Consider the following 20,705-nt stretch of genomic DNA (forward strand, 5'->3'; position numbering starts at 1 on the left):
AATATCCTAAACTTTTAAAATATAAAGAATAAAACTAAGTTAACAAAGAAATGGATGGAATTTGGAAATAATTATAAAGAAATGACAATTTACAAAATTTCTTTTTAGAGCTAGAGTAGTTGTTAAGCAATAGTTCTGGAACTCAGTTACACCTTGTGTTTTCACAACTCCTGTGCTTGCATGGGAAAGGTGCTTTGGGAAGGAGAGTGGTTGCTGGGACAGATTCAAGCGTGGACCAATGTGTTGCAGTGGAAAGGCTGAGGGTTTTGTAATGATAGATCAGACTTAAGTGTACTTGCTGATAACAGGGGGAAGGGAAGTTTCATGCACATTATTTCTGTATTGTAATGCATTTTATTTTTGCAGTAACTTACAGTAGCAAAATGTAATAACATGACAATGTAGTGCAAGTTGTATAGAATTCAAATGGCAACATTCATTCCTACCTCATCTTGATAGTCCTGAACTGCACTGTTGGTAACAGGAAGAGCAAGCTATATACTGAACTTGCAACTTTTATCCAAGAGCAAATCAACTAAAGTTGCTGAATAAAAGATATTTGCATACTTATGCGATTATTTTATTCGGGTGGTCCTCCTCTTGTATGCAAGCGCTCATCTAAGGTCACCCTGAGGTCACTTTTTTAGTATTGTGTTAAAAGATGCCAGCCAGCAAAATAATATGGAAATGTCTAAATTAATGGGGGCGGCATGGTAGCAAACCAGTTAGCATAATGCTATTATAGTGCCTGCGATTGGGGTTCAATTCCCGCTGCTGTCTGTAAGGAGTTCTCCCTGTGACTGCATGGGTTTTCTCCGTGTGCTCTGGTTTCCTCCCACGTTCCAAAGACGTACAGGTTAGTAGGTTAACGTGGGTGTAATTGGGCAGCGCCATCTCACTGGGCTGGAAGAACCTGTTACCGTGCTGTAAAAATGAAGTTTTATTTGTCCCAAATGAAAGATTTCACAGCACTGTGTGTATCCTAATCATTACGTCTGAAGCTTGAAAGCATAGTTAATAAATTTCCCAAATCTGCCATAGTGCCCTGTTAGAAGCCTTACTAAACATTTATTTTATTCATTATTACTAATTTAAATACAACAAAGTCTTATAATTGGTGAGCACTGCAGAAGTACAAGTGAATAATTCAGGTAAGAAAAGCAAAGTCCATGTCATTCCTCCACCAGTGTGATTGTGCTGTATATCGTATGTATTATTATTCCAGTTTATTGATATAATAAATCAGTGTTTCTCATCTCACTTGGTCTTCCTGTCAATGTAAATGCAGTTATGTAGCTTTCTGGCCATTTAATTTTGCTGATATGTGACAAGACTACAGTTGTAATCAGAGAGGAGAGCATTGCACATGTTTTATAAGGGAAAGTCTGGACATAATAGCTATCTTGGAAATAACCTCCAGGATAGTGGATAACAGGTGGAAAATGAAAAAGGGGTTCACCTCCAGTAATCCTGAGCAATGCCCCTACCAGAACTCCAGTGACAAATCCAAGCCTATTCACATGTGGAACATAAAGAACACAAACAAGCTGTGGAAAAAGGATAACGTACGCAATGTCAGCACTTAATGCATAAAGGCCATAAATGGTGTGGGTAAAAAGAGCAAGGACTGTGGCAAGTACTGTCACCAGAAGGACTGTGGTTTTCATCACATACATGATTTCCTTCTCTGAGGCCTGAAAATAAAAAGAAAATTGGAACTATGAGAAACAGGTTTCTAAAAATTAAAGGTGAATATATTAGACGTGCAACTTTCAAACCAGATCAATATTACCAACATGAGAAACCCTGCATATTGAAATTGAAATTGGAGTTTAGCCAAGCAGAGCAGAAGCCTGAGCAAAATTATCTGGCCAGATCCATTTTATAAAGAAGTGTTTAATGAAAACTGTCATCAGTGCATAGCAAATTTCTGCTTTCTGGAATGGTACAAATACAATAGAAAAAAATAATAAAAGATATAAAACAAAAGCAGTGAATGGCAAAAACACTCAACAGGTCAGGCAGCATCAGGAAAGAGAAAACAGAGTTAACTGGTCAGTGTCCTGATGCAGGGTTTTGACCCAAAACATCAACGATTCCTTTCACCTCACCTATGCTGCCTGACCCACTGAGTTTGTTGCTCCAGATTCCAGCATCTGCAGTCTCTTGTGTCTACAGAGTTAAGGTATCAGCTTGAGGACCTTTTATCAGAACTGCAAAAGTAGGAAGATGAAGAGAATATCTGATAGGGCGAGGCCAGGATTGCTGTGGTGAAAAGCTGTCAATGAAGCAGTCTAGTTGATTAATGAGGGCAATTAGAGGGAAAACAAAAGAGTATGTAAGAGCTGTAAAATGCAGGTCAGAGTTGTTGCAAAGAATTCAAACCAAGAGGAGAATGACGGAAATGCCTAGCAAATCAGGCAGCGTCTGTGAAGGGGTAAAACAGAGTTAATATTACAGATAGATAACCTTATAGCAGAACTGACCAGTTCCAATACAAACAAAGAAAGCAAGGCACATGAAATTGTTGATTTCAGCATTGGGTCCCGCGGGCTGCAAGGTACCTAAATGGAAGCTGAGGTGGTGTTCCTTTATCTTACATTGGGACTCATTGGAACAGTGCAGGAGGCCACAGACAGACAGGTCAGAGTGGGAGAGTGCTGGAAAATTAAAGTGATGGGCCATTAGCGGTTCAGGACTGAATGAAGGTGCATGTCACCATGGCAACCCTGAACCTACCCAATCAGAGATATCAACTTTGTCCTCTCGATTCTTCTCCCACACCCTCCACAACTTGAAACCAGGTTGCTTTTTTTTTTGCTTTTCCAGTTCTGATTCAGCTTCGACCTGAAATATTAATTCACTTTTTCTTTCCACAGATTCTGCATGAGTTTCCAGAACATTCTGTTTTTATTTCAGGTTTCCGCTATCTGCAGTTTTTTTTAGATGACTGCTTAAAATGAAGGTGGATCATCTGGTATGATCCTAATAACCTGAAATCCATGTGTTGGGAGCAAGTAGAAGCCCAGTGGGAGGAATGTTCTTTACCAAACATTTCCTGTCCCATCTGTGGAAGAGTCTTCAATTCCAACATTGACCTCATCAGCTACTTCAGAGATGAAGCAAATCATCTTCGACCTTGAGAGTCTGCCTGTGAAGAGGAACATTTCTGAGACCTCTCTCTCCTTTCTTGATCTCTCTGTCTCCATCTCAGGAGACAAACTATGCACTGACATTTACTACAAATCCACTGACTCCCACAGCTACCTGGACTACACCTTCTCCCACCCTGTTTCTTGTAAGGACGTTATTCCTTTCTTTCAGTTTCGCAGTCTCCACCACATCTGTTCTCAAGATGAGGCCCTTCACTCCAGAACATCTGAAATGTCTTCCTTTTTCAGACATATTGTTTGTTGCAAGAGAGACAAAGTGTCGTGAAGGTTTGCTTCTGCATGGTAAACCATTCCATGTTACTGTATGTCCCTGGTACTTGTGTATCAGAAGCACAGAAGATCCAGAGGAAAACCACAGACTCTGAGGCTCAGGGCAAATCCCTTATTTTCTTTTGTGGTCACCTTCACACTGAAATTGAATTATGTAGTGTACAAAAAGGTAGCATCACGTGGTCCAATTTCCAGGCACATATCTCTAGCATTTGGGTACACAGGCACAATCCTTAACGTTACCTTTGGTCTGAGAATTTTCCGATAGATGTTATGGGTGAACATGGAGCTGGATGAAAGAAGAGAGGAGTCCGCTGAAGACATGACAGCAGCAGAAATGGCGCCAATTCCAAAAATAGAAATGTAACGAGGGCACAAATATCGAAGGACTATCGGCAGGATCATAGCAGCTTCCCCCTTTTCAAAAGGTGATATGGCACCATAAGAAGTTTGATTCCAGTCTGAAACAAATAGGAGAGAAGTATTCATAATGAGAGCATTGGTTGCCCTGAGCAATCAGTGTATCTGGGAGGAAGGTTGCGTGCAGCAGTCCTTACATTGCTTTGTTAAACAATCCAATTTTACATGTTGTGTTTATTTTGGACCTGATTATTAACCCAATCTATTGTTCAGTAGGTAACCCTTTCAGCTTAACATGTTTGTGTTGGTGGTAGCTCTTCAACTGCATTCACATTTTCCTGGGCTTTTCTTTGTAAATTATTGGACCAGCAGCCAGAGTTCTGAACCATTGATCCAGAAACACGAGTTCAAATCCCACCACAGAAGCTGGGGAATTTAAATTCAAGTAATTGAATAAATCTGGAATTTAAAAGAGAAATGTCATTTCAGTTACAGCAACCATGAAGCTGCTGGATCACTTAAAGACCATCTGATTCACTAATGCGCTTCAGGGAGGGAAACTGTCATGTTCACTCCAAACCACGGCTGAAACAAACCTAAATTTCTTACCAATACAGTCAGATCACAAAAGTCATGTTGGCCATTTTCCTATTGGTTACGCTGTATCAGCCTGCTCCAGCTTGCTTTCAACTTTGATCCAAACCCACCAATGTGGTTGACTCTTAACTGCCTCCTCAGTCCAGGGGAAATTAGTGATGGACAATGAATGCTGGCATTTCCAGTGACATCCATATCCAATGAATGAGTAAAGAAATGAACCCAACATTGTCAATTTTGTCTGTTTAGTCCTTTCTATACAATGACAAACTGGAAACAAATGGAGCCTCTTGCAATATTACCCTGCCCCCTTATTTTAATATGTCATGCTAAATGCCAGGATTAGATTCTAGAGACACCCCATTATCTAGAGACATCCACATTACTATGGCAGCTGGCACATTTCCAGCTTGTGATGATCGCATGCCTTCTGCCTACTGTCTGGAGACTTTGGTACATGTTTATTACACAAACTATGTAACGATACCATGTAATTTCAAAACCTTGCATCTTAGAATTAAAGGCTTGAGAAAATTGCCAAAGGAATGTACACAAACCTTCATTCCAGTTGGTAAGCCAAGCAGGTAAAGTGGGATTCTTGTGAGTTGCTAAATTAGCTGACAAGCTAAAACAAGACTTTTCTGTAACCTTCTTCAGCTGCAGCATCAATGAAGTGATTTCAACCACTCCCCTTCCCCAGCAGTTCTGCCTTATCAGCTGACAAATGGACAGATGCAAGGACCCGGAAAGATTAATGCGCAGACACACACACCCCCAGAGAGTGACCTGCACAATTTACCTCTGATAGATGGGTGCATTGTTATTCTACCTGAGCTTATACATGTTTCTGAATTACCGTACCTGTAGAAGCTGCAACGGAGCCAATTAGGACTGAAGGAATGCCCATAATACAACCACCGAATGCTCCTGCTATTGATAATATTTGAGCACTTTTAGGTGAGGAAGAAGCCAGCACTCGTTGAAAGTAGGCTTGCCATGGTATTCCACCCAACACCTGTAAAATTAAATTCCAATCTGTCTGTGGAACTATTACATTAATAATGATTTATCTGGCGTGACCAAATAGATTCTAATGTACTAAAGAAGCAGAAGATACACGTGGAGTTAATTAATTGTGAATTATATTTCAGTATATCATTAGAAATGATCAGTAAAATTAGGCCAAAAATATTTTCTATTAAAATAATAATGTATATGAATAAATAATTGGAATTACATTACCTCTGTAACTACAATTGTTTTGAGCTATACTTTAGCTGCCCTACTGTTTATTTACAAAATACCACCAAGACAGAATAAAAGTAACTCACTGTGCTTTTTATTCTCATTTTCCCCTGTGTGGTACTAAACCTACTTCTCTAGTATTTAAGTGGATCAAGGTACTACACATTCGTAAAAACCTAGATGTTTCGAAATGTATTTCTTCATCAATTTACCAACAGTGCCAATATATGTAGCAGTGCAAATGATACATCTGGAAAACAATTTACAATAAAGAGCTGTGATTAAGCTATGATGATGAGATATCATTTTCTTTTCTTGAAGTATGCCAAAGCTAAATTTAATTATGTAGCTGACAGCACATTTATTTGATCACTAATCTGCGACATTCACTTACGCCAGGTAAAAATGTGAATTTCACCCTTAATAATGGAAAATTTGATTCTTACCATTAGCAAAAGATCATCTATCCATCTTCCAATAAATATCTTATCAATTTTTCCAAGCCAGGGCTTCTGATAGACCTCCTTAACTGCTGTGAGTTTGATGCTTGTAACAGCTTGATTTTGAATTGTGAAAGGAACACAGAGCCACTAAAAGAAAGAACATGCTTTGCAATTATCCACTCATGCATCTTCCTGTGACTACAGATAACAAGTATATGTTCAATGCCTGTGGTTGGGAATTTGTTCAGATATTAGGCAAGTACTCAGTCCTGTCATTTAGTCTATTCATAAGTTATTGTACAACTCCGATGGAAAACTTCAATCCAAACATTAACCTATATTCTGCATTCTGTTATTGCTTTTCCCTTGCACTACCTCAATGTACTGATGTAATGAAACGATCTGTATGGATGGAATGCAAAACAAAGTTTTCACTGTACCTCAGTACATGTGACAATAATAAACCAATTTATCTGCTTTTCTCCTCTTTGGATGCTGATGTTTTTCTGACATCTGAGATTTTCAGCATTCATTGCTCAATTATTTCAATACCTTGATGCAGAGTGCATCTTTTCGTATTTCCTTATGTCACAGAAAGAGGACATTTGGCCTATCAAATCCATGATAGCACTCAGCAATCCCATCAATCCCATTCTCTCACTTATTTCCCTGCAACCTACAGCCAGAGGTCGTGGTACATATTGGTACCAAAGACATAGGTAGGAAAAGAGATGAGGTCCTGAAGAGGGAATATAGGGAGCTCGGCAGGAAGGTAAAAAGCAGGAGCTCAAGGGCAGCCACGTGCCAGTGAGGGTAAGAATAGGATGATTTGGCAGATGAATGCGTGGCTAAGGAATTGGTGCAGGGGGCAGGGTTTCAGATTTGTTGATCATTGGGATCCCTTCTGGGGAAGGCATGACCTGTACAAAAGGGACGGGTTACATCTGAACTGGAGGGGACCAATATTCTTGTGGGCAGGTTTGCTAGAACTGTTGGGGAGGGTTTAAACTAGTTTGGCAGGGGGATGGGAACCTGAGTGATAGGTCAGAGGTTGGTGAATTTAGTGTACAAGTAGTTGCAGTGTGTAGAAAGACTGTGAGGAAGGATAGGCAGTTGAAAGGGCAAAATTGCAGTCAGTTGGATGGGCTGAAGTGTGTCTACTTTAATGCGTGAGGTATCAGGAACAAGGGTGATGAACTTAGAGCATGGGTAAGTACGTGAAACTATGATGTGGTGGCCATTACAGAGACTTGGATGTCGCAAGGGCAGGAATGGCTGCTGGATATTCTGGGGTTTAGATGTTTCAAAAGGGACAGGGGCAGAGGTAAAAGAGGTGGGGGAGTGGCTTTGCTGATCAGGGACAGTGTCACGGCTGTAGAAAGGGAGGATGTCCTGGAAGGGTCGTCTACTGAGTCAGTGTGGGTGGAAGTCAGAAACAGGAAGGGAGCAATCACTCTATTGGGAGTATTCTACAGACCCCCCAGTAGCAGCAGAGATGCTGAGGAGCAGATCGGGAGGCAGATTTTGGAGAGGTGCAAAAATAACAGGGTTGTTATCATGGGTGATTTCAACTTCCCTAATGATTGGCACCTCCTTAGTGTAAAGGGGATAGATGGGGCAGAGTTTGTTTGGTGTGTCCAGGAAGGAATCCTGACACAGTACGTGGACAGGCCGACTAAAGGAGAGGCCATACTGGACCTGGTACGAGGCAATGAGCCTGATCAGGTTTCAGATATCTTGATGGGAGACCATTTTGGAGACAGCGACCATAACTCCTTGACCATAACCTTGGAGAGGGATAGGAGCAGACGATATGGGAAAGTATTTAACTGGGGGAGGGGGGATTATGATGCTAATAGGCAGGAACTTGGGAGCGTAAATTGGGAACAGATGTTCTTGGGGAAGAGCACAGCGGATATGTGGAGGTTGTTTAGGGACTACTTGCATGGGGTTCTGGATAGGTTTGTCCCATTGAGGCAGGGTAAGGATGGTAGAGTGAAGGAACCATGGTTGACAAGAGATGTAGAATATCTTGTCAAGAAGAAGAAAGAAGCTTACCTGAGGTTTAGAAAGCATGGATCCGACAGGTCCCTGGAGAGTTACAAGGTAGCCAGGAGGGAGCTTAATAATGGACTTTGGAGAGCTAGAAGGGGGCATGAGAAGGCCTTGGCGAGTAGGATCAAGGAAAACCCCAAGGCGTTCTACAAGTATGTGAAGAATAGGAGGATGACTAGAGCGAAGGTAGGACTGATCAGGGATAAAAGAGGAAACATGTGCCTGGAGTCGGAAGAGGTAGAGGAGGTCCTTAATGAATCCTTTGCTTCAGTATTTACCAGTGAGAGAGAGACCTTGACATTTGTGAGGATGCATACAACAGGCTGATATGCTAGGGCATGTCAATGTGAAGAAAGAGGATGTGCTGGAACTTTTGAAAAACATTAGGATAGATAAGTCACCAGGGCCGGATGAGATATATCCAAGGTTATTATGGGAAGCGAGGGAAGAGATTGCTGCACCTTTGGCGATGATCTTTGCATCTTCACTGGCCACAGGAGTAGTGCCAGATGATTGGAGGGTGGCAAATGTTGTTCCTTTTTTCAAGAATGGGAGTATGGATAACCCTGGGAATTACAGACCAGTGAGTCTTACTTCAGTGGTGGGCAAATTACTGGAGAAAATACTCAGAGGCAGGATTTTTGGGAACCTGGAGAAGCATAGGCTGATTAGGGACAGTCAGAATGGCTTTGTGAGGGGCAGGTTGTGCCTCACGAGCCTGATTGAATTCTTTGAGGATGTGACAAAGCACATTGATGAAGGTAGAGCAGTGGATGTGGTGTACATGGATTTTCATAAGGCGTTTGATAAGGTTCTTCATGGAAGGCTCATTCAGAAAGTCAGGAGGCATGGTATCCAGGGAAACTTGGCTGTGTGGATTCAGAATTGGCTCATCCATGGAAGACAGAGGGTGGTTGTAGATGGAGTGTATTCTGCCTGGTGGTTAGTGACCAGTGGTGTTCTGCAGGGATCTGTTCGGGGACCCCTGATCTTTGTGATTTTTATAAATGACTTGGATGAGGATGTGGAAGGGTTGTTGATGATACAAAGGTTGATGGTGTTGTGGATAGTGTAGAACGTTGCTGTAAATTACAACAGGACATTGATAGAATGCAGAGCTGGGCTGAGAAGTGGCAGATGGAGTTCAGCCCGGATAAGTGTGAAGTAATACACTTCGGGGGATCGAATTTGAAGGCAGAATACAAGGTTAATGGCAGGACTCTTAGCAGTGTGGAGGAACAGAGGGATCTTGTGGTCCACGTCCATGGATCCCTCAAGGTTGCCACACAGGTTGATAGGACTGTAGAACTATAGAACTCTGGTTAGACCACACGAAGTATTGTGTTCAGTCCTGGTTGCCTCACTATAGGAAGGATGTGGAAGCTTTAGGAAGGGTGCAGAGGAGATTTACCAGGATGCTGCCTGGATTGGAGAGCATGTCTTATGAGGATAGGTTGAGTGAGCTGGGGCTTTTCTCTTTGGAGTGAAGGAGGATAAGACGTGACTTGATAGATGTGTACAAGATGATAAGAGGTTTAGATTGGGTAGACAGTCAGAGACTTTTTCCCAGGGTGACAATGGCTAACATGATGGGACATAATTTTAAGGTGATTGGAGGAAGATATAAGGGAGATGTCAGGGGTAAGTTTTTTTACACCAAGAGTAGTGGGTGCGTGAAACGCACTGCTGGCAGAGGTTGTGGGGGCAGATACATTAGGGACATATAAGAGACACTTAGATAGACACATGAGTAATAGAGAAATGGGGGACTATGTGGGAGGGGAGGGTTAGATAGATCTTAGAGCAGGATAAAATGTTGGCACAACACTGTGGGCCGAAGGGCCTGTACTGTGCTGTAATGTTCTATGTTCTATGTACTCCTTCCCCCACTGTCCATTAACACTCCTTTGGTTCTCTCATCAGCCACCCACACTTAGGGTAATTTACAGTGGCCAATTAACCTACCAATCAGCACATCTTTGGGATATGGGAGGAAACCTCAGCACCCAGGGGAAACCCAGGTGGTCACAAGGAGAATGTGCAAACTCTACACTGACGGCACTGGAGGTCAGGATTGAATCTGGAATGGTGGAGCTGTGAGGCAGCTGCACTAGTGTCCACAGCAGTGAGATCATTATCAAACCAAAATATAGACTATTACTGCTTAATTCTCACAAAGCCATCTGGATACTGGCCCTTTATGATCAAACGAGGATAATGATCAGTTTGGACATCTAGGTTAAAATTTTTAATTTATTCAGGATCTCAGAAGAGCTCTCTTTAGCTAGTGCAATGTGGATTTCTACATTCACCTTGACAGGTATCTGATATGAAATACAGCCCCTTGGATAAAGCAGGATTCCCTCAGCAATTCCAACAAGTCCAGCACACCTTAGCACCTCAGTGAGGTGTCAGCTACTCCCAAGGCAGTGTCAGCCCGGGTTACGTTAGCGTTTGAACCCAAAAGCTTCAGCTTTAGACATGAGAGTCCTACACTGAGCAGGGTTGACATTTATAATCACCATTTGAACCCATAACCAATATTATCCTGTAATTAAATTCCAATGAACCCCTTTACTTGAGAGAATACTGGAGGAACCTGAAGTAGGACTGAATAAAGAAATATTACTCAAACAATGGTCCCAGTTTACTGCAGTCATAATCCAAATAATCAAAAAAACTGCACCTGATGGAAATCTAAAATAAAACCAGAAAATGCTGGAATACTCAGCAGGTCACGCTGCATGATGATGTTGTGGCCATTACAGAGACTTGGCTGAGGGAGGGACAGGAATGGATGATCGATGTACCAGGGTTTTGAAGTTTTAGGAAGAATAGAGAGGGGGTAAAAGAGGGGGAGGAGTTGCAATACTAATTAGAGATAATATATCAGCTGCACTCCGAGGAGACATAATGGAGGGCTCGGACATAGAGTCTATATGGGTAGAACTCAAGAATAGGGAAATGTGTAAAAATGACAAGGTTGTGGTCATAGGAGACTTCAACTTCCCTAATATAAATTGGGACCTTTTTAGTGCAAGGGGGTTAGATGGGGCAGAGTTTGTTAGGTGTATTCAGGAGGGGTTCTTAAATCAATATATTGACAGCCCAACAAGGGGAGAAGCTATTCTGGACCTGGTGTTGGGTAATGAGCCTGGCCAGGTGATTCACCTATCAGTGGGTGAGCAATTGGGGAACAGTGACCACAGCTCATTAACTTTCAGGATAGCGATAGATAAGGATAGGTATGGGGCTAGGGGGAGGGTTTTAAATTGGAGCAGCGCTAATTATGAAGGCGTAAGGCAGGAACTAGGTAGAGTAAATTGGGAAAACCTTTTTGCTGGCAAGTCCACGTCGAGCATGTGGAAAGTGTTTAAGGATCAAATACACAGAGTACAGGATAGGTATGTCCTGATTAGAAGGAAGGACATCAATGGGAAAATAAGGGAACCTTGGAGGTCCAGAAAAGTAATGAACTTCGTCAAGAAGAAAAAGGACAAGTATGTAGAGCTTCGGAAGATAGGATCAGACAGAGCACGTGAGGACTATAGAGACGCTAGAAATGAACTCAAGAGAGGAATTAGGAAAACCAGGAGGGGCCATGAAAAGTCCTTAGTAAGTAGGACTATGGAGAATCCAAAGGCATTCTATACCTACGTCAGGAATAAGAGGATAACAAGGGAAAGGGTAGGACCACTTAGGGATAATGAAGGGAATCTATGTTTGGATGCAGAGGATGTGGGTGAGGTTCTGAATGAGTATTTCTCTTCAGTACTTACCCAGGAAAAGGACATGCAGGAAACAGAAATTGGAACTGAGGGCAGAAACATATTAGGGCATTTACAGGTCAAGGAGGAGGTAGTGTTAGGCCTCCTAAACAGTATTAAGGTGGATAAGTCCCTGGGGCCCGATGGGATATACACCATGTTACTGAGGGAGGTGAGAAAGGAAATTGCTGGGGCCTTGACCAGTATCTTTGCGTCCTCTTTGACCACGGCTAAGGTCCCGGAGGACTGGTGAGTGGCTAATGTTGTTCCTCTATTTAAGAAAGGAACAAGGGGAAATCTGGGGAACTATAGACCAGTGAGGTTCACATCAGTTGCAGGGAAATTGCTGGAGAAAGTTCTTAGAGATAGGATATACGAGCATCTGGAATCCAATGGTTTGATTAGGGAAACCCAACATGGCTTTGTGCAGGGCAAGTCGTGTCTTACTAACCTGGTTGAGTTTTTTGACAAGGTGACGAGAGAGATTGATGGAAGTAGAGCTGTGGATGTCATCTATATGGACTGCAGTAAGGCATTTGACAATGTCCCACATAATAGGTTAATCAAGAAAGTTCGGATGCATGGGGTCAGTGGAGAATTGGCTGTGTGGATCCAGAACTGGCTTGCTCTTAGAAGACAGAGGGTGGCGGTTGAAGGGACTTATTTGAGCTGGAGGCCTGTGAGTAGTGGTGTTCCGCAGGGATTTGTACTGGGAGCTCTGCTGTTGGTGATGTACATAAGTGACCTGGATGAGTATGTTGATGGGTGGGTTAGTTTGCAGACAATACCAAGATTGGTGGAGTTGTGAATAGTGTAGAAGACTGGCGATGGATACAGCGTGATATAGATCAGTGGCAGATGTGGGCAGAGAAATGGCAGATGGCGTTTAACCTGGATAAATGTGAGGTGTTGCACCTTGGTAGGACTAATGTCAGGAGGCAGTACACTCTTAAGGGCAAGACCTTTAACAGTATTGAAGAGCAGAGAGACCTTGGGATGCAAGTCCATGGCTCATTGAAAGTGGCTACACAGGTAGATAGGATGGTTAAGAAGGCTTATGGAATGCTTGCATTTATTAATCGAGGTATTGAGTATAGGAGTCAAGAAGTTACGATGCCTCTCTATAGAACTCTGGTTAGGCCACATTTAGAGTATTGCATGCAATTCTGGTCACCTCACTATAGGAAGGATGTCGAGGCTTTAGAGAGGGTGCATAGGAGTTTTACCAGGATGCTGCCTGGATTAGAGGGCATGTGCTATCAGGAGAGGCTGGACAAACTTGGGCTCTTTTCTCTGCAGCATCGGAGGCTGAGGGGTGATCTGTTGGGAGTGTATAAAATTATGAGAGGCATAGATAGGGTAGACAAGCAATATCTTATTCCCATCATTGAGCGATCCAATACCAGAGGGCATGCATTTAAGGTGAGAGGGGGTAGGTTCAGAACAGACGTGAGGGGTATGTTTTTTTACTGAGAGAGTGGTGGATGCCTGGAATGCATTGCCTGATAGGGTGGTGGAGGTAAATTCTTTGGGGGTTTTTAAGAAGGGCTTGAATGGGCACATGAATGAGAGGAAAATAGAGGGATATGGGCATTCTGTAGGCAGGAGGGATTAGCTATGTCGGCACAACATTGTGGACCGAAGGGCCTTTTCTGTGCTATGTTCTATCAGTGGGAAGAGGAACAGAGACAATGCTTTGGGTCAAAGACCTTTCTTTGCTTCCCTTCCCAGTTCTGATGAAGAGTTTTCAATTTGAAACATTAGCTCTGTTTCTCTTCCCACGATGCAGCCTGACCTGCTGAGTATTTCCAGCATTTTCTGCTTTTACTTATAATCCATGGTTGAATTGATCATAAACATAGAACAGGATTGACATTACTATGTTAAAGATATGGCCAAGATATACAAAACTACAATTAACCAGAGATACTGTAACAATAACATTGAAGCTCTAACTCACCAAACCAAAGAAAATGCATCCTAACTGAACGACATCAGTATATGCCACAGAGTACAGACCCCCAAGTAAAGTGTAAATCATTGCTACACAGGCTGAGATCACCATTGATGCATTCTTATTTAGGTCTAGTATGATACTGGAAGTTGTACCTGTGTAAGAAGGAGAAATTGAAACTTAGTCTTCAACCATTACCAACCAATATTTACTGGAAAAGATAAAGATTACATTTGAATTAAAACAGCAATACCAATAAAAAAAAACTACAGGCCTCTGATGCATAGCTCACAGGTGCTTGCCAGAAAGTTGTTGGTGAAGAAACCTCCCCTGATCACAGATATTCTGGTGGGAGTGTTGTGGACTTAGCAACAACCTGGTAACGCAAAATCCCGGCCTGTGTTTCTGGGAAGTTGTTGACAGAAGAAAGTGTTCTGCACCCAACATGTCCTGCATTTTTAGATGATTTGTGATGGGGAGAAAGTGGAGCCGTTGACTGAGGTTTGATTAAACTACAGTCTGGGGTGTTGGATGAAAAGAACCCTAAAATTTTCAACCAATAAGAAAATAGGAGCAGGAGTAGGCAATTCACCCCCTCAAGCCTACCATGCCATATAATATGATTGTGGCTGATCTCTCCCAGGCCTCATCTCCTCTTTTGTGCCAGGTTCCCACAGAGCTCAATACCTGATCTTTCAAGAATTTATCTATTTCCTCTTTAAATACCCTAATGATCTAGTCTCCACAATCCTCTCAGGTAAAGAATTTCAGAGATTCACCACGTTCTGCAAGAACTATTTTCTTCCCAGCTTGGTTTTAAATGGCTACCCTTTAATCTTGTTACTGTGTCCCCTTGTTTGAGGTTGTCCCACTAGTGAAAACATCTTGCCATCTACCCATACAGAGCATACAGAGTAAGGAGAACTCAGCTGAGGTAAAGAACTGATGGAAACTGATCCTTTCCCACAGTTGCAATGTTCTTGCCAGTACGAGGGTAGGAAAGGAAATGATTGGATGGATAGCTGCCCTCTCACTTTAGCGATCCAAAGACTGTCCGAAGTGGAGAGACAAGAAAAAGACTCTGTGGTAGCTGTAGAGGTTTCAATAATCAGGGGCATTGAAAGGTTTCTTTGCAAGCAGCATTGAAAATTCCAGACAATGCCGCACTGCCAATCCTTTGCCAGGTTGAGAAACATATTGAAACACTTAGTTCAATTATTCTGGGCAACTGCAGTCTTGTGGTCAAAATGGCCTTGAGGGTTGTCCTGTTGAGGGACAGGGATCACTGAAATCATGCTGTCCTTATTGCAACTATTGTAACTGTGGATGCCTGTCTCATTGTTTAAGTACCCTGAGCCCACAGATTAAGAGGATGCTACTGAATGGTTAAAACAGCACCTGATTTTGGTGATACAGAGCATCTTCCTAGTTATTTAAAAATCACTTGGTGTGTGGGCATTGCAGTGGTGCAGCAGGTAGTATTGCTGCAGCATAGTTTCAACAACCTGGATTTGATCCCAGTGTCTGGTGCCATCTGTGTGGAGTTTGTATGTTCTCCCTGTGATCGCGTGGGTTTCCTCCAGGTGCACATCCCAAAGACATACTGATTGGTAGGGTACTTGGCCTTTGTGTAAGTGGCTGGTTGGCGAATCAGGGTTGAGTTGATGGGCATGTGAAAGAGAATCGGGAATAAATGGGGGAGTAGGATTGATGGGGTTGACTGCCCTGACGTCTGGCATAGACTTAGTGGATTGGACGATCGCCTTCTATATCATAAGAAAATATGACTTTCGAAGGAACTTTGGTCTTTTCACCTATTCATTTAAAGAAGTTCATAACACATTACATGCTCAATCATTGTTCATTATATTCATTTTCTTTATAATTTAAAGTTAAACATGCAATACCACCTAATACTCTAACACTTCCAAATACCAAACTGCGACATTATGGAGGCGTATGACTGGCCAGCACATAAAAGCTATTAGCAAAGGGGATTTTACTCAAAGAGAGAGTGGTGAAAGAGACATCAAAATAATTTACATTTAAAGTTTCGAAAAGACCTCAAGATGTGAAAAACCTCCTTTGTACCCAGGCAATTCTTGAGAATTCCAAATGGCCAAATGGAAATCCTGTTGATTAGATAATTATGTACAAAATGGGGTTTAGTGAGTCATGCCTTTCCATTAAGCCATGGACTTATGGATAACCTTCCAATGTTTTGCTCCAGTTGGAACTGACAAATTATTAATTAAACAAGAAATGATATATACGGATACTTAAAAGATTTTGATGCGTGGAGTACTGGTTTTAGAGAACAGACCAAATATGTTCCACATCCATACCTAGGGCTGCCAGAATGGCAGCAGACCAGAATACTTCACCAATTATAGCCGGAATAAATACAAGGCTTGCAACGTAATTGCCATAGCGTTGCTGAAAGGGATCCAACATAGTTACATACTTCTGCCTTCTCATTTTCTTGGCAAAAAATAACGCACCTGGGGAAGATAGAAGTATCGTTGATATACTGCAGAGATGACCTAAAACATCAAACTCCCCTTGTTTTATATTCCTTTTATATTTATCACTTTTGTTAATGGCTAGTACCTCATTAGAATATAATTTGATTATAAGAATACAAGAAACAGAAGCAATAGTGGGCCCTTCAACCTCTTGTGCCTTCTCTGCCATTTAGTAAGATTGTGGCTAATCTTTTACCTCAGCACAACTTTCCTGCATTTACCCCATGTTCCCTGATTTCATTAATGTCCAAAACAACCTCACTTGGTCCACCAGCTCAACATTGCCTGATTACACAAGGGTCCTTGTAACAGATGCCATGACAGTGCTCCTCATACAATGCTCATCCAGACCACACATGCCTAACACAAGCTTGAAAGTACAGTGTGTGATATCTTAGCTATCCAAATATTGCTGTCTGATGTGCGTCGTTTTAATACACTGTCACATAAAGCATGACTGCTGAGCAATTGGACCCATTTGCACCTGTTCTTTATATTAGCTTTATTACATCCTTTGTGATCGATTCCTGGGATCGATTGGCTGGCAGGAAGTTAGCCTCAGCACTTCTGAGCGAGATTCCCCTGATGACCAGTGTGACTCAAGCAGCTAATGATGCCACAGGTCATGTAGTGCACTTTTTCAACACCACTGGCAGAAATTGAAGCTTTTGAGAGAAACTTTTGATCTTGTATGTGAACATAAAATGAGCATCCCATTGTTCAGGGTGTGGGAACGAGACAGCAATGGAAGGCTCTGTGCTGTCTCATAGACATCCTGCATGCAGCATCCTCCAGCCTTGCTTGTCAATGGACAATGTAATGCGAAAGAGTTTGCTGGAATCCAATCAGCTCTTTCCTTAGATTACTTGTGAGCTGCATGCTGCCATCACTGGTATGACGAACGGCCCTCAGCTCACAGTGGCTTGGAGCTTATCGGGCCAGTTTAATCCATGAGGGTCATCCAGATGCACCAGAGAAGGCAGCGAAACCCACCTCACTGCCCGGGCTCCCTTTCCTGCTGTAGAGAGTTCTCCAGATTCTGTCTCACTTCCCAGCTAGAGATTCACTCTTGGTTTACCAGGCTACATTACTGCAAGCTTATTGAGATAAAGACAGACCCTCTGAGATGTGTGAGGAGATTTTACCCACTGTGAGGGTGGTCCAAGAAGCATGAAAATAATTTACATTTTGAAGATTTGAGAAGATCTCAAATTGTGGAAGGAAACTCCTTTGCACCCAGTCAGTACTTGAGATTCCAAGTGGCCGAGTGGGACGGCAGCTGGGAGATGGGCAGACAGTTCTTGGTGGAACTGCATGGCTCTTGTTTCAGCCTGTGAATTCATGTGTAATATGCCGCAGTTCTCCTCAGATGTGTTTGTCCACTTTGGCGAATCAGAAAATCCAAGTGGGCGTTTGCCCCGTCAACACCCTATGATTAGCCCAGCAAAAGAAGGCAAAGACCAGTTTTTTGGGTGTCATGGAATCATAACATGGAAACAGACCCTTCAGCCTATTGAGTCTACACTAACCATCAAGCATCCATCAACGCTGATCCCACACTCCTCTCACCTACACACTAAGAACAATTTACAGTGGCCAATTAATGTACTAACTACTTGTTTTTGAGGTGTGGGAGGAAACTGGAGCACCCAGAGGAAATGCACAGGGAGAATGTGCAAACTCCACACTGACAGTGCCGGAGGTCAGGATTGAACCCGGTTATCTGGCACTGTGAGGCAGTGGCACTACCAGCTGTCCTTCCAAAGGGGATCCAGCAGGCCACCTGTTCTGGATCTGCATGCTCTCTGGCACCATTGTACCTGCTGGACCAGCTTACAATGCTGCCTGCTCTGAAAACTTGGTTACTGCTGAAGGTTCCCAACAAAAGCACTTCTAACGTTGGGATTATATCTCTACTCACCGATGAACAAACAGAGCAAACTCGTCCAAGGGGCTACAGTCCACACTAACCCAGCATCCGGTCGATATACCATCTCAGCTGTGCCATTTATATAGGCACCACCAACCCACGTTGCTAAAAATGGAAGCACAGGTCAAAACATTTGTATGACAATTAGGGAATATTTTATCATCCCGTTGCTGTGATGAAGTACACACGTTATCATGAACAGTTATGTTGAGATCGCCTGATCTTCTCTCGACTCTGAAAGCAAGCACGCTGAGGCTGCGTTCTTGTTTGCCCTGTTCACTAATACTTCGCTTACACGCAACATCCACAAAGGACTGAGGCAGCACAATTAAGCTCCCTGCCATTGTTTCTTGTGGTGCTACCGGTTCCTATTTGCTTGCAACTGGTTCATGAATCCTGGCCCAGGTGATGGCTCGTCCTTGGCTCACAGGCACCACATAGATGGTGAGTATGCAGCTGCTGACGTCAATCCTCATGCAACGCTGCTTTGATGCCCACATTGCCATATTGGACTGTGGTGAGCCTGTCATCACCTTTCATTATTCATCTGGCATTTAGCAGCAGAAAAAACTCACCTTGTCCAACCACTACCAACCGCACTGTGTCAAGGAATCCTCAGTGAAATGCGGGTCTGTTGGTTATTGGTGGCAGAGCGAAGTCCAGAGGCTCCTCTGCGTGGAGACTGCATGTCTTCTCTGTGACTGTGTGGGTTTCCTCCGGGTGCTCCAGTTTCCTCCCACATCCCAAAGATGTGCTGGTAGGTTAATTGGCCATTGTAAATTGTCCCTTTGTGTAAGTTAATAGTGAAAGGAATCAAAAGGGCATCATAGGGGTACAGGGAGAAGAGAGAGGGGGAATACAACTAACGGATTGCTCCTCTGGGAGCTGGCGTGGACCCAATAGGCTGAATGGCCTCTTCTGTGTTGTTATGTGTAAAATATTGTCAGACGAGATTGCAAATGTTTCCAGCATATGGTGTGGATGCTGTTGGTGTTCTGTAATTTTTGTCATACTTCCTTCTTGCCAGAAATGGGTGCACTGATAGCCATCCTGCTGCCACTTCAGTAAGACAGGGAGGAAGGGGAGAGGGCCACTGAGGAGAGCTGGAGGTGAGGAGGTGGAGGAGGGAAGGAGAGAAGGGCCCTCAATGCACATTCTGGGGCCAATTTCTCTGCATGCACCTTACTGAGGGGCGGGGCCTGCAGATATTCCACTTTAGCAAAGAAGTGATAACTTAGATCTGCCACGTGCTACAGCCACAGAATGACTTGAGGATGATTAAGTCTCCTCAAGCACTGATCAAAGCTGGAAAACTTGTCTTTTTGAATCAAATAAACAATACAACATCTGGATAGTTTAAGAATAAGATCACCTTACCTGTGGTTGTTAGAATGCCCAGAATAATTCCAATTTTTCTTCCTGCGATCATGACCATTTCAGAGCGATCACCCACATATGTTCTCTCGACTTTTTGGGCTCTTTTTGCAGCCCAGATGCCAACCACAAGAATAAAAAGATAAAAAATGGCCATTGACAGAGCCCCGGCAATATTTACTGTCATGGTGCTTTCTCCTACAGTATGAAGTAAGTAAACCCAAAGATTAAATACAACACAATGCAAATAATAATAGAAAAGCAAAATATTGCAGATGCTGGACGTCTGAAATAAAAAAACGGAAAATGGCGGAACTACTCAGTAGGTCAAGCTGCCTCAGTGGACAGAGAAGCAGTGTTAACAATTCAGGTTGATGAAAACAATTGCTTTTCAGCTACTCTTGGGATCATTCTCCCACTGGGCAGTCTACCAGATGGAAACGTTGTCTGAGAGGGACGTCCAGCAGATTCCTATGGAGCATCCATTATCACCAGAATATTCATTAAGAATATTTTCAAGTCTTATCTCTACTACTGTTTTCTTGCACTCAACCTGATGCGTTTAGCAAATAAGTTAAACGTTTCAATTGTAATAACAGAGGAAGACCTTTGCTCACACTAAGATCTATGCAAGTATGGAATGTGATTAGATGTGGTGTCTATTTGGACTTCATATCAGCCTAAGTTATGCCAGCTAATGGGATCATGGGAACACTGAGTCCAATGGTTATCTCCTTAACCAAGGAATGATTTTATATTTATTCTGGGATGTGCTGATGTCAAGGGGCAACATTTATTATCTTCCTCTAATATCCAGAGAACTGCTATAATTTTTATGGTGAAGATACTCCCATTTGCTGTTTGGTAAGGAGTTCCAGGATTTAGTCCCAAATCGGGATGGTGCATGGCTTGGAGGGGAACCTGTAGGTGGTGGTGTTGCTGCCTTGTCCACCGAGGTGCCATCGGTTTGTGGGCTTGGGTGATGTTGCCAAAGAAGTTAAGGAAGTAGGGG

General features: G+C 42.8%; 1 protein-coding gene across 1 annotated transcript; it reads right to left on the bottom strand.

Annotated features, from left to right (window-relative positions):
- Positions 1 to 613: 613 nt before the first annotated feature.
- Positions 614 to 19,880, bottom strand: LOC127576038 (high-affinity choline transporter 1-like). The gene is made up of 8 exons (XM_052026370.1): positions 19,697 to 19,880; positions 18,311 to 18,424; positions 16,210 to 16,365; positions 13,871 to 14,019; positions 6,092 to 6,235; positions 5,262 to 5,415; positions 3,687 to 3,904; positions 614 to 1,694 (listed from the first exon to the last, which is right to left on the bottom strand). Exons 1-8 carry the CDS (start codon positions 19,878 to 19,880, stop codon positions 1,227 to 1,229), a joined length of 1,587 nt encoding a protein of 528 aa, XP_051882330.1. The 3' UTR covers positions 614 to 1,226.
- Between the last annotated feature and the right edge of the window lie 825 nt (positions 19,881 to 20,705).

The sequence above is a fragment of the Pristis pectinata genome, chromosome 11, assembly GCF_009764475.1.
Source record: "Pristis pectinata isolate sPriPec2 chromosome 11, sPriPec2.1.pri, whole genome shotgun sequence".
Lineage (NCBI taxonomy): Eukaryota > Metazoa > Chordata > Chondrichthyes > Rhinopristiformes > Pristidae > Pristis > Pristis pectinata.

Bases quoted from the DNA above. Each gene is read 5' to 3' on its own strand.
- LOC127576038 (XM_052026370.1), bottom strand. From the start codon at position 19,880: ATGACAGTAAATATTGCCGGGGCTCTGTCAATGGCCATTTTTTATCTT. The intron at 16,366-18,310 runs GTGAGTAGAGAT...TATCTTCCCCAG, and splicing joins TTTGCTCTGTTTGTTCATCG to GTGCGTTATTTTTTGCCAAG. The intron at 3,905-5,261 runs GTACGGTAATTC...TATTTGTTTCAG, and splicing joins CTCCGTTGCAGCTTCTACAG to ACTGGAATCAAACTTCTTAT.